We start from the raw sequence: 14,553 nt of genomic DNA on the forward strand, positions 1-14,553 counted from the left end.
CTTCGAAGCTCCCCCCGCCACCCCTTGTCTCCACCAGTGAAGGGGCTTCCCAGTGTGTGGAAACTTTTCCTCCTTCACAGCTCCCTCCCAGAGGTGCAGGTCCTTTCCCTATTCTTTTGTCTCTGTTTTTTCTTTTTTCTTTTGCCTTACCCAAGTACATGGGGAGTTTCTTGCCTTTTGGGAAATCTGCGGTCTTCTACCAGCATTCAGTGTGTGTTCTGTAGGAGTTGTTCCACATGTAGATGTATTTCTGATGTATTTTTGGGGAGGAAGGTGATCTCCACTTCTTACTCCTCCTCCATCTTGAAGGTCTCTGCCTGGAGTTTTTAAAATGCTTTTTGTTCATCACTGTGCATATGATGACATAATTTTCCTTTTTTAACCTCTTGGTATAATGGACCACATTGATTAGTTTTCAAATATTAAGCAAGTTTACCTCAAATAAGTTTCACTTGGACATGGGACATGATGCATCATTGTTTTTTCATATTGTTAGCTTGATTTCTAATATTTACTTGAGGATTTTTGTAGATAATATTACAAGAGATATTCGTCAATAGTTTTCTTTTTTAGTACTGTGTTTTTCTGAATTTGATATAAGGTTAATGACAGTCTTATAGAATGAGTTGAGAAGTCTTCCCTCCTCTTCAGTTTTTGGAAGAGATTGTGGAAAATTAATTTCTTTAAATGTTTCATAGAATTCTCCAATAAAACCATTTGGGCCTAGACATTTCTTTTTCTGTAGTCTTCTAATTATAAAGTCAATATCTTTAATAGTTCTGGGATTACTCAGATTGTTTATTTTGTCTTTGTTGAATTTTGTGCTTTTCAAAGGATTATTCTTTTTCTTTTAAGTTGTTGAATTTATGAACATAAAATTGTTTATTCCCTTATTCTCCTTTCATTGGCCGCAGGATCTGTAGTGAAATTCCCCGTTTCATTCATGATATTGGTGAGTTCTGTCTTTTATCTTTATCAGTCTTACAAGAGATTTATCAATTTTATTGATTTTTTTTAAGAATCAACTTTTATTATTTTCTTATTGTTTCTTGTTTTAAACTTACGGATTTCTGCTTTTATTTTTATTTCCTTTATTCTCCTTGCTTTGGGTTTATTTCTTCTTCTTTTTCAAGTTTTTTGAAGTAGGAATTTGGATTCCTGATTTGAGAACTTTTCTATTTTCCTATGTAAGCATGTAAGCATTTATTACTATAAATTTATTGCTATAAATTTCCATTTCAGCAGTGCTTTAGCTGTGTACCACACGTTCTGTTATGTTATAGTTTCATTTTTATTCTGTGTATTTTTAATTTCCTTTGAGACTTCCCTTTGACCGTGTTTAGAAGTGTGTTGTTTAATTTTCAATTGTTTGGAGATTTTTCTCTTGTCTCTCTGTTACTGGTTTCTAGTTTAATTCCATTACAGTCAGAACATACACACTCCATGATTTCAATTTTTATATGTTTGTTGATGTTTATCTTATGGCCCAGGATATAATTTATCCCGGTGAATTTCTCATGGGTGCTTGGGAAAAAAGGTGTATTTTGCTATTGTTGAATGGCTTCCCTCTATTTTTAATGTGCATTTTTCTATTTATGAGTGACATTGAGCATATTTCATGTATTTAAAAGATATTTATATTTATTTATGTGTAAACTGACATCAAATCCTTTGTTTTTTTTTAAATGTCTAACATGAATTACAATTTCTTTTCTCACTGTGTCATCTTTCCTTTGACTTGGCCTATAGTATTTTTTCTTGCCAGACAAAAACTATGTACTATATATGGTTAAATTTATCAATTTTTTTTAAAAAGGGCTTTTGGATTTGAGTTATAGTCAAAAGACCTTCCTTGCTTGAAGATTATAACATAATTACCTACAATGATTCAACTACTTTTATGGTTTAATGTTATCTAATACAGAGAGCTCAGATGCATTAACCGATGTTGTCTTTCCCTAGATGGATTTCATGTTGTCTTGCCATCATTTATTAAACTCCATGGTTAATCCATTAATTTGAAAGAACATTTTTAAAAATTATATTTCATTCCCATATGAACATGAGTCTAATTTTGGACTTTATATCCATGCTTTTAGTTTGTCTATATATTCACACAACCAGTTCCTCTGTGTTTTAATTACTGAGTTTTCATATTGTGAACCATTGCTTTGAAGTATCCCCCTTTCTTTTCTCCCTGCTTTTCCAGGGTTTTCCTGACTATATTTACTTATTTATATTTCTATATGAACTTCAAAATTAGTTGATTTTTAATTTTTAATAAATTACATTGATTTTTTTAAACTAATTTTAGGAACGTAGACATTGTATGATGTTGAGTCTTCCTAGCCCAGAATTTGTTATGCCTTTCCATTTGTCCTAGTCTTGTGTGCGCGTGTGTGTATGTGTTTCAAGATTATTTTAAAGTTTTCCCCATTTAGATTTTCCAATTTTTATTATGATTATTCTTTGGTATCTTATTTTATTTTTGATATTTCAAATGGTTTGTTTTATTCCATTATACCTTCAAACAGCTTTTACCTCTATATATGGAAACTATGGATTTCTATACATCAATTTCATATCTCAGCTAATATACTGAATTCTTGCATTACTTATAATAGCATTTCAATTGGATTCTCTTGGAATTTCCTGGCATGCAGTTATGTCATCTGAAAATAATGATACTATTACTTTTTCCTTTCTATTTTTCATATTTTGAATTTCTTTTTCTTTTATAATTATGCTAGCAATTTTATCTCAAATAAAAAACTGATACTGGCCCTTGCTTTCTTGTTCTCAACTTTAGCAGAAAGGACTCTAGTATTTTCCCCTTAAGTTTGGTAGGGCTCTATCTCCACTGATTCCCATTATATTGGACATTTTTGCTAAGAATACTTGCTGATTTTTTTTAAATGTCATTTTACTGTCTATCAAGATGACAGGATGTTTTTCTCCTTAGATTTATTATATCATGTATATATTAATCTGCTCAGACTGCCGTAACAACAGAAATTTATTTTTACAGTTCTGAAGACTGGAAGTCCCAGATCTAGGTCTGGCAGGATTCAGTCACATGGCCTTTCCTCTGTGCATACAGATGGAGAGAGAGAGAGGTTGAGAGAGAGCTCTGTGGTATCTCTTCTTATAAGGACCCTAATCCTAGTGAATCAGGGCCTCACATTTATCACTTCACTTAATCTTAATTACTTCCTTATTCCAGATATAGCCATACTGGGATTAAGCCTTCAATATATGAGTTTTTGGAGGACACATATATTCAGTTCATAGCAATCTATTATATATTGATATATTTCCTAATTTTGAAGTTTCCTTTAATTTTTCATATAAACCTATTTAGTTGTGACATATTTTTCTTTTAAAGTGTTTTTGAATTTTGTTTATTTTATTCAGGAACTTTTCATTGATATTCAGGGTAAATTGATATTTTTAAAGCAACAAGTCCTGGAAGAATGACTGGGACTTGTTTCAAGAGCAAGAATAACGAGATGATAATCAGGAAGTTAGTGGTTTATGAGAGTAAGCCAAATTTTAGTACCAGAGAATGAGTCAAATTAGAGATCAAAGTAGTTTGTTTTTTTTAATCAGTAATTTATCTGGATCTTCTATTCAAAGGAAACTATGTAGCAGGGGTCCCCAACCCCCGGGCTGGCAACCTGTAGCGGTCTGTGGCCTTTTAGGAACCGGGCTGCACAGCAGGAGGTGAGTGGCGGGCGAGCGAGCAAAGCTTCAACTGCCGCTCCCCATCGCTCACATTACCACCTGAACCAACACCCTCCCCACCCCCATCTGTGGAAAAATTGTCTGCAATGAAACTGGTCCCTGGTGCCAAAAAGGTTGGGGACTGCTGCTATATAGCAAACTCAAGTATACTTTTACTCTGTTTTGTACTGCTTGATTTGTAGCTTCTTAGAGAAGGAAAGTCTAAGTGAAATCCTAAGATTTTGGATGCAAAATTGTCATTTACTCTTTTTACTGGCTATGAATGTATGCTGTGTAGAAAAAGCTTAATAATGTGGTTTAAAGAAATGCGTGAATAAAAGAAAAAATAGAAAAATCATCCTTTCTCCTGATATGATGAAATTTAATTCCAAGTTGACCCAAATGATAATTAGTAATTGAGAGACCACTATTTTTTCATTTTTAAAGGTTGAATAAAATTTCCTTTCATCCAAACCTTATTAATTGGCAATTAACGTTTAGAGTAAGACAGATTTCACTAAAATCTCTGACCTATATTATTCAGGTATATCTTAGTTGGCTCAACCACTAGTCATTGTGAGATCCAAGGTAGAGGAGTTGACTGGAGTGATCCTCTCCCACAATGTATAAGTAAGTAAAGACTGTTTTTGCCTTGACTATAAACCTAAACCATGTTAGGTAATAAAACTTCTGTGCCTCTTTGTTGCTTATTGTACCCTCCATTAGAATTTGCATCATGAATGTTAGATTTGTAAGGATGCTATCCCTGATTATTTCTTCCTCTTCATATCTTCATCTCAGTTGCCAAGTGTGAGCCTCCTCCAGCCATCAGCAATGGGAAGCACAACGGTGGAGATGAAGACCTCTACACATATGGCTCTTCTGTCACTTACAGCTGTCACCCTGGCTTCTCAATGTTAGGCAAAGCCTCCATTTCTTGCACAGTGGAAAATAAAACAATAGGTGTCTGGAATCCAAGCCCTCCTACTTGTAAAAGTAAGTCACAATGATGACTGTATTAAGGGAAATGGAATGATTCAAAGACAAACTAATCAAGGCAATGATGAACTCATTCATTTGTTCAACTAAACATATACTATTATTAGTCAGGATAGCATAGGCTATTCTGCAATAATAATCAACACCAAAATCCCGAGGCTTTTTAACAGTAAAAGGTTTGGTTTTTGTTTGTTTTTGTTAGTTTGTTTTTGTTATTCTTTTGTTTGTTTTTTTGACTCCTTTTTAGTGCCCTGCTAGCTTGGGAAACCCTCTAGGAGGCTGTCATTTATATGGTAATCCAGATTGTTTGTATCTTCTGACAACTCCCTCACAAAACTTTCACAATCAGTTCAGCAGGGGACGTGAACAAGGAGACAATCCTTGGCTCATAAATTCTTTGACTTCAAGTGATGTATCTCACTTTTCATTAAAATCTTTTGGCCAGACTAGTCCCTTGTTTCTGCCTAGTGTAAAGGAAATAGGAAATATAGTCTTCTGTTTCTCCTGGAACAACTAGAAATATGGGTGGACACCACACTAATAATGTCAACCCTCAGATTATATATTACAGTGTTATTAACTATAGTCACGAGGCTGTACATTACATCCCATGACTTATTTAGAACTGGAATTTTGTACCTTTTGACTCCCTTCACTCATTTTGCTCACTCCCCATTCCCACCTCTGGCAACCACCAATCTATAATTATAAATTTGTTGTTGTTTTTGATGAGAAAGTTGTAGGACTTTATTCACATCGACTAACATGATGAAACCTCATTTTGCTAAGGTTCCAAGGAACTGAAAGGATATACATAAGGCTTTAAAATATTTTCTTTGTATCTACTTGATATGTACTTGTATCAGGTCTCCCTGTGAACTATATCAACAATAGCAGTCACATGCTTATTGCCATTTCTCTTTTATAACTCAGATGTCCTTTTTATGCTTCTTTAGATGTTGTCTGTCATCGACCACAAGTTCCAAATGGAATCATTGTCTCTGGATTTGGACCCACCTATAACTACAAAAACTTTCTTGTGTTTAGCTGCAAGAAAGGTTATGTCCTCAAAGGCAGTCATTTAATCCGTTGTGAAGCTAATAACAAGTGGCATCCTTCTCCTCCCATTTGTGAACTCAGTGAGTGTGGATCAACAGACTTCCATATTTGGCATCTAAAGTTATCCAGGAGTATGGGTGTAGCATGCTCACAGGCACAAGCCCACTTAAATCCCAATAATCATTTTAAAGTAAATTAGTACTTTTCTCTAGTTCTCTCATGTCAGAAGGAAGGTTTTTTTTGCTAGTAATCTCTTAGTGTTATTTGAGGATTTCATATACATATATCATAGAGTTTTGACACCAGTGACATCATAGATATTGCAGATTTATTTATTCCTTACAAAAATTTTGCAGTAGACAAGAGTAAAGTGTCTCATCCAAAAAATAAACATATCCTGAGAAGTTTTTGAAACATGGAAGTAAAATTCCTTCAAGAGGTCTCCTTTTTAAAATTTGCACAGAGATGCTCTATGGGCTAGTGTTGACCTTGAGACCCTGAAGTTGTAAATGCATACGGATCAGTCATAATATTAATGATACTTATTGCTAACACTTATTAAGCACTTTTTATGTATCAAGAACTGTTCTAAGTGCATAACATCAATTAATTCATTTCGTATTTACATGATCCTAAGAGGTAGTTACTTTTTTTTTTTAATCCCATTTTAATGATGAGAAAACTGAGAGTGATTAAGCACAAGTTCACATAGTTAGTCGGGGATGGAAGCTACTACTACATTGTGGCTTATTCATTCCTTCTGCCATCACAGAAATTAGGTGACATTTTAAATATGTAGTGACAAAATTTGATAAATATGCAACTTGACAGACATGTATCCCCTCTTCAATCCATATGTACCTTTGGCATCATATTGAGCAGAAAAAAAAGCAAGATCCAAAAGTTACATAGGGTAAGATTTAAGGCCAAATCATGAAGTTCCTGGTGACAGTGTCATAGTGTCTGGGGGAAGGCCTTCTATTGTAATTCCCCATTAAGCAAGGAGACAGTGGAACGTTTGGTTTATCTAGCAGCAAATTTTTGCTGCTTATTCTCAGAGATCCTCTAATGCTTCCCCTGCTGAAATGCACTGACATGGAAGGAGAACTAAGCCCCTGTAGGTTGGCACAATAACTTAGATATTGTGCCTTTCTGCACCATAGTGTGTCCCTCAAGAGCAGCCTCTCAATCGCCATGTGCATTCAGTGCTTGGCAATAGTCTACCAGAGGTTGGTGCTGCCAAGTCTGTTCCTGGAATTCCCATTTGCCTTTGCTGTCTGGTTGTTTCCTCAATTAATGTGTTCTATACTTTTTTCTTTCTTTCTTTCTTTTTTTTTGGTGACAGGCTCAATAGGTCAATCTGCCAATCCCTGAAACAGCTTTCTTTTCATCTTTGTGCTTTTTTCATGATCAGATAGTTGTATTGGGTTACCAGACATCCCCCATGCTGTCTGGAATAGAAGAGGCTATGAGCTAAGTAACCAAGAAGTATTTGCAGTTGGGACTGTGTTGAAATATCAATGCAAGCATGGCTATAGACCTATTCCAGATGAGCCTCTGACTGTGACTTGTCAGGAAAATTTCACGTGGACACCATCTGAAGGGTGTGAACGTAAGTGAACTTTGTTTTGTGTACACGTGTGTGTGTATCTTCTTTTCCATTGAAAGTGTTGAACATGGCCTAAGATTCTGTACCTTATTGATTATAATTGATTTCTCAAAATGTTCGCTTTGAAATACTTTTAGAGTTAATTTACTGGAATCTTTGCAAATTAGTAGAGAAGCTATCTTAAAGGTCATCCTGAAGATTGAGAGGGCTGAAAAATCATGCCCATCCTACTCTGCCCCTTTGAGTTCAGTATCAAATGAAAAACCAACTTGGGTATCAAACTTGAAAATAATGGATCAGCTTTATAACTGGTAAAACTGGAGTAGAGAAGACTACTGAATTATGGTCCAAATCAGATTGCCTTGATGGTCCTTGCTTCGCCATTTGAGATTTTGGGTTGCCTGGTTGAGGGAAAGTCTGTGAGCCAGACACTAACAGGATCAGGTGTCTTATAGTTATTGAGACTCTACTGAGATTAGAAAGAGCTGGGCCTCCTTATCTGGTCTAGAGAACACATTCTCAGGAGGCCAGTCCTGCCATAGGAAGGAAGAAAGACTTGACCAGAAATGTAGAGGCTTCTTCACCAGATGAAATCCCCTCATCTCTTCCTCCTCCTCCTTCTCCTTTGGGAAAAGTGAGTGAGGAGGTGAGGGATTGGTGGATGGTGTTCTAGTCTTAGGTAGGAATGTCAGGAAACGAGGACAAGGACTCTTCATTCAGACTACTAGAATTCTGTCTTTTATAAGTGACATCATGGAGGCCTAGACTATAGGGATTGTTACTCCATACACTTAGATTTTAATATATATGTAAAAGACAGATAATGAGCAGTGGTGGTTTAGGTCAACCTATTGAGAGATCAATATTCAAAATCAGGAATTAACTAGATGTAATCGCAAAGAATCATATTCACAATATGATTGTGATTCTATTGGGAAATAATAGGGAACATTTTATTAATAAAAGGACAAAATTAAAAGCATACTTAAAGAAAAATAGGAGGGAGAATAAATAGCATCCTTTGGAGGAATCTACCCTAATGAATAGAAAAAAAAAAAAACCCAGATATTTAATATATCAGTTTCTTATATATAAATGGATGCCCACAGATGCTTAAAAATCTACTTGTTTTCTAAATTAGGTTTAAAGCTTCACTGATTGTTATGTTTAAAAAAAACCTTTTTACCATCTATAAATCAGAAAATGAGAAGAAGTTTATCCAAGTTATCACAAATGTGCTATATCCATATATTGGTAAATTAATATGTATTTATATATTATAATTAACATAAAATAAATATAATTAATAATGAGGTATATAAAAGTTATTTGTAAGTTATACACCTAATATAAATGCCAGGTATTACTATGACAATTTAAGGCTTATTTTCATAAATTAATTAACTTTGACAGATACAGAGGTAGTGCTAACTATATTTGCAATTAGGGAGCTAGAGTATTTTATTCTAAGTTATTTAAAAATAAATCTAGTATTGAAAAGTGTTATCTGAGAGAAAATTTCTACAGCTTTAAAAAATATATTTATTTGATATATATATGTATATGTACATATGCGTGTGTGTGTGTGTGTGTGTGTGTGTGTGTGTGTAACTGAATCACGGTGCTGTACATCTGAAACTAACACGATATTGTAAGTCAACTATACTTCAATTAAAATAAAATAAAATAAATATATATATTTATTTACATTTCCCTTATGTCAGCTTTTTAAAACATTTCAAATTAAGTATTTTTTACCACTTTTTTGAGTTTTATTTATTGACATGCAATAAAATGTACATATGTAGAGTAATTCTATCAATTTGATGTATGTGCACCCTTTCAAAATTATCAGTACAATCAAGATAATGAATATATCAATCTGTCTGAAAGTTTTCTCATGCTTCTTTGTAATTTCTTCCTCAAGCCCTTCCCTGTCCTTCTTCCTTCATTGTCTCCAGAAAATCACTGCTCTGCTTTTATAGATTGGTTCGCTTTTTCTAGAATTTTATACAAGTGAAATAATACAGTATGTACTTTTTTTGTCTGGCATCTTTCACTCAGCACTATTATTTTCAAATTGATAGATACGGTTATGTACATCAATAATTTATTCCTTTTTATTGCTGAATAGTAGTCCATGGTATAAATGTCCCACAGTTGTTCAGCTATTTCCCCACTTAAGGACATGTCAAGGGAAAAACTTTTTACTTACTCACGTATTTACCATTTCTGGTGCTCTTTACTCCTTTGTGTAGATACAGCTTTCCATCTGGCATCATCTTCCTTTTGCTTGAATTACTTCCACCAACATTTCCTATAGTTTAGATGTGCTGGTGATGAATTCTTTTAGCTTTATATGTTTGAAAAAGTTTTATTTTGCCTTTGTGTTTGAAAGATATTTTTTCTCAACAGAGAATTCTAGATTGATAGTTTTTTCTTTCACTGTTTTAAAAATGTTGCTTCTACTGTCTTCTTTAAAAAAAATTTGTTGAAGTATCACTGGTTTATAGCATTATATGTTTCATGTGTGCAATATTATATTTCTACTTCTGTATACACTACAGCATGCTCACCACCAAAAATTTAGTTTCCATCCATCATCATACAGTTGACCCCTTTATCCATCTTGCCCTCCCCCCACCTCTTCTCCTATGGTAACCACCACTCTGTTCTCTGCATCTACATGTTTGCTTTTGTTTGGTTTGTTTTGTTCATTTATTTATTTTGTTTGTTTTTTATATTCCACATGTAAGTGAAATCATATAATATTTGTCTCAAGATGTCTGTTGTCAGTCTTGCTTTTTGTTCCTCTGTATTTAGGGTGTCTTTTTTCCTTAGAAAGATTTAAAATTTTTTCTCTTTATCACTGGTTTTAAGAAATTTGATTATGATATGTTGTACCTTCATCCAGTTTTCTTTTTGTTTTGTGTGATTGGGGTTTGCTGAGTTTCTTTAATCTGTGGATTTATGATTTTCATCAAATTTGATAAAATTATGACCATTATTTACTCAAATATTTTTTCACCTCCATTCCCTTCTCTCTTTTAGGGGTTCTGCTTACACATGTATGAAACCACCTGAAGTTGTTTCACAATTCATTGTAGCTCTGCATCATTTTTTCCCAGTCTTTCTATCTCTTGATATTTCATTTTTGATAATTACTATGTGTTCAAGTTTCTTAATATTTTCTTTTAGAGTGTCTAATCTAATATAAATCTGACTGAATTTTTTAATTTCAAATACTTATCTGTACATGAGACAGCTCAACTACGAGTTTTTATTTCTAATGACCTGTGTCATTTTAGGGTTTGTTTCTATTGATTGAATTTTCTCTTCATTATGTGTTATATTTTCCTTGCCTGTTTGTATATGTAGTAGTTTTATAGTTGGATGCCAGACATTTTGAATTTGATCTTTTGGTGCTGGATATTTTAGTGTTTGTTAAAAATCTCCTTGAGTTTTGCTCTGGGATGCAGTTAAATTACTTGGAAACCGATTATTTTGAGGCTTGCTTTTTAGCTTTGTCTGGAGGGATCAGAGAAGCCCCCCATTAAGACAATATTCTTCTGATTATTCTATCAATACCCCATGAAATATGAGGCTTTCCAGTCTATCTGATGGGAAGATGAACTATATTCAGGCCTGTGTGAGCTCTAGATATTGTTCTCTCTGCCCTTTTGGGTTCTTTATTGGTTATTTCCTTACATGCAGCTGAAACTTACATGCAGCTGAACACTTAAAGGGGATCCTCTGAAGATCAGCAATGCTGTATCTCTGATCAGCCATTTCCTCTTCATCACTCTGCCTGTGAACACTGACCTCTTTGGCCTCTCTGGACTCCCATCTCTGTTTCTTTAACTCCTTAACAACGTTCAGGGAGAGCAAGGAGGCTCTGCCTTGGTTCTCCCCTCTCTGTGCTGAAGGCTGAAAACTCTCCATACTGTGACTATCAAAGAGCTTTTCTCATTTGCTTCCTCACTATTAGGGATCACTGTCTGTATTGCTTGATACTTAATGTCAAAAAGCATTATTTCATTTATTTTGTCCTTTCCCCCTTTGTCCTTTTTAAATTGTTTCAGGCTGAGAGTGAATCCTATCCCTGTTACTCCATCTTGATCAGAAGCAGACGTCGAAATAAAGGTTCTAAAGTATTGGGTTGGCCAAAAAGTTCCTTTAGCTTTTAAATAAAAGACACATTTTTCATTTTCACCAAGAACTTTATTTATTTATTTATTTTTTAAAGTCTTCGGGGCTTCTCTTTTTTTTTTAAAATTAATTAATTTATTTATTTATTTTTGGCTGTGTTGGGTCTTCATTTCTGTGCGAGGGCCTTCCCTAGTTGTGGCAAGCGGGGGGCCACTCTTCATCGCGGTGCGCGGGCCTCTCACCATCACGGCCTCTCTTGTTGCGGAGCACAGGCTCCAGACGCGCAGGCTCAGTAATTGTGGCTCACGGGCCCAGTTGCTCCGTGGCATGTGGGATCCTCCCAGACCAGGGCTCAAACCCGTGTTCCCTGCATTGGCAGGCAGATTCTCAACCACTGCGCCACCAGGGAATCCCCAAGAACTTTACTGAACAACGTATTTACTGTTTTGTTCCACTACCTTCTGCCATTTTTCAGGGAACTTCATAATTCCATCTTCCCCAAACTTTTTATTTTTTTGAGCAAAGGACTGTTCCAGGTGCCTTTTGCAGTCTTCCAGGGAATTGAAATTTTTTCCATTAAGAGAATTTTGTAAAGACCAAAATAAATGTAAATCTAAATGTGCAATGTCTGGTGAATATGGCAGATGAATCAAAACTTCCCAGCCAAGCTGTAACAGTTTTTGCTTGGTCATCAAACAAACATGCAGTCTTGCATTATCCTGATGGAAGATTTTACGTTTTCTTTTGACCAATTCTGGATGCTTTTTGTTGAGTGCTGCTTTCAGTTGGTCTAATTGGGAGCAGTACTGGTTAGAATTAATTGTTTGGTTTTCCAGAAGGAGTTCATAATAGAGGACTCCCTTCCAATCCCACCATATACACAACATCACCTTCTTTGGATGAAGACCGGCCTTTGGTGTGGTTGGTGGTGGTTCATTTCACTTGCCCCACGATCTCTTCCATTCCACATTATTGTACAGTATTCACTTTTCATCACCTGTCACAATTTGTTTTAAAAATGGAACTTTTTCATTACGTTTAAGTAGAGAATCATACAGTCAAGAAGGTTTTTTTCACTTGATTTATGTGGAACCCAAACATCAAAGCAATGAACATAACCAAGCTGGTGCAAATGATTTTCAACGCTGGATTTGAATACTTTGAGTATGTCAGCTATCTCCCACACGGTATAACATTGATTGTTCTCAATTAATGTCTTGATTTCATCACTATCAACTTCAACTGGTTTACCCGACCATGGAACATCATCCAGAGAGAAATCTCCAGCATGAAACTTCGCACACCACTTTTGACACATTTGATCAGTCACAGCACTTTCTCCATACACTGCACAAATCTCTTTTTTTTGCATTTCTGTTGCGTTTTTACCTTTCTTGAAATAATAAAGCATAATATGCCGAAAGTGTTGCTTTTTTTCCTTCCATCTTCAATATTACACAAAAATTCACCAATTTTGATAAGTTTCTTTTTTTAAATGAACGCTGATATGATAGCTGTCACAATACAATCTAACAAAATTGTTTCGAATGAAGTTAAAGGCAACTAAGCACTACTAGAGCCATCTTATGGAAAAAACTGAATGAACTCTTTGGCCAACCCAATAGTTCTTTCTCTTCAATTTTGCATCAAAAGAAAAAAAAAAATCCTGACCTTAATCAATAACTAAATTTCATCCTGTGTATTACCTCTAAAGTTGATATAAAACTCTGAAAATATTTATTTCTTCATCCTTGAGAATAGAGAGGGAGAGGTATATATGAGTCAATAAAGCTTTGCCAAGAGGTATTCGTTAATAGGCAGCTCCAATCATTCTGAATGACGTAACCCCAAGGACGATCACAAAAAGATAAATTAAGAATTTATTTATTGTTATTCATGAAAAACATGTTGGAAATTAACATTTTATACAGACTTCCTTTAGCACCTAAGTATTACAACATTTTTGTTGAAGACTAACAAACACAAGAGTGCACAGTAAACACACCCATGTAACCACTGTGAGAGATATCCCCGTTGCTCTAACCAGTCACCAACCACACTTTCCTGTCTTATAACAGGTAAATGCTTTTCTGACTTATAACATCTATTTTAGGACTTTATATAAACATAATGATTTGGTGTTTTGTATTTTGCTTCTTTTGATCAACATTTGCGAGATTCATCCATATTATGGATTGAGGTTGTGGTATGTTTATTTTTATGCCTGTTTAGTACTCCCTTGTAAAATATATATAATTTAGTTATTCATTCTCTTCTTGATGGGCTTTTGGATTGTTTCCAGTTTAGAGTTATTAAGAATAATGCTGCTTTTAGCATTCTTGTATGTGTCTTTGGGTACGCATGTAACAGATGTGTGCTGGATAAACATCCAAGACTGAAATTGCCATGACATAAATATAAATATGTCCATAATTAGTAGATAATGTCAAATTTTTCAAAATAGTACTCTATATGACTTCAATCCTTGAAATTTGTTGAGACTTGCTTCATTGCAAAGCATATAGTTATTTTTTACAAATGTTTAGTATGTACTTGAAAAGTTGTGCATTTTGCAATTTTGGGGTGCGATATTCTACATATAAAAATTACATCCAATTTGTCAATGGTGTTGTTCAAATCTATATCCATTTCTATGCTGATTTCTTGTCAATTCTATCAGTTCCTGAGACAGCTTTGCATGTCTCCTTGATGATGTCATTAAACATGAGCATCACTTTTTATCTATCAGGGGTATGCTGCCCAACACCAGAGCTGGAGACTAAGAGAATCACAAGTGAAAGGACAGATTTTCCTGATAGGTGTGAGTATGCCTATGGACACAATGTTTCATATACATGTGATGAAGGCTATTACCCTGTTTCTCCTGACGGAATGAGTTCATGCCAAGCAGATGGCACGTGGAAGCCTGAAATGCCAGCATGTAAGCAAGGTAAGAATATTGAAAGAACTTTTCATACTTATTCTACAGATTCCTCAGATGGTCCCATTTCGTT

General features: G+C 34.8%; 1 protein-coding gene across 1 annotated transcript in view; it reads left to right on the forward strand.

Moving 5' to 3' along the window:
* Positions 1–14,553, forward strand: part of LOC132353698 (zona pellucida sperm-binding protein 3 receptor-like) — a 53,052-nt gene that overhangs the window by 16,975 nt on the left and 21,524 nt on the right. The window contains exons 4-8 of the mRNA XM_059905080.1: positions 4,268–4,353; positions 4,525–4,719; positions 5,679–5,861; positions 7,196–7,393; positions 14,289–14,489. Coding sequence (XP_059761063.1) covers positions 4,268–4,353; positions 4,525–4,719; positions 5,679–5,861; positions 7,196–7,393; positions 14,289–14,489 — 863 coding nt within the window. The remainder of the gene's footprint in view (positions 1–4,267; positions 4,354–4,524; positions 4,720–5,678; positions 5,862–7,195; positions 7,394–14,288; positions 14,490–14,553) is intronic.

This window comes from Balaenoptera ricei, chromosome 1, assembly GCF_028023285.1.
Source record: "Balaenoptera ricei isolate mBalRic1 chromosome 1, mBalRic1.hap2, whole genome shotgun sequence".
In the NCBI taxonomy this organism is placed as follows: domain Eukaryota; kingdom Metazoa; phylum Chordata; class Mammalia; order Artiodactyla; family Balaenopteridae; genus Balaenoptera; species Balaenoptera ricei.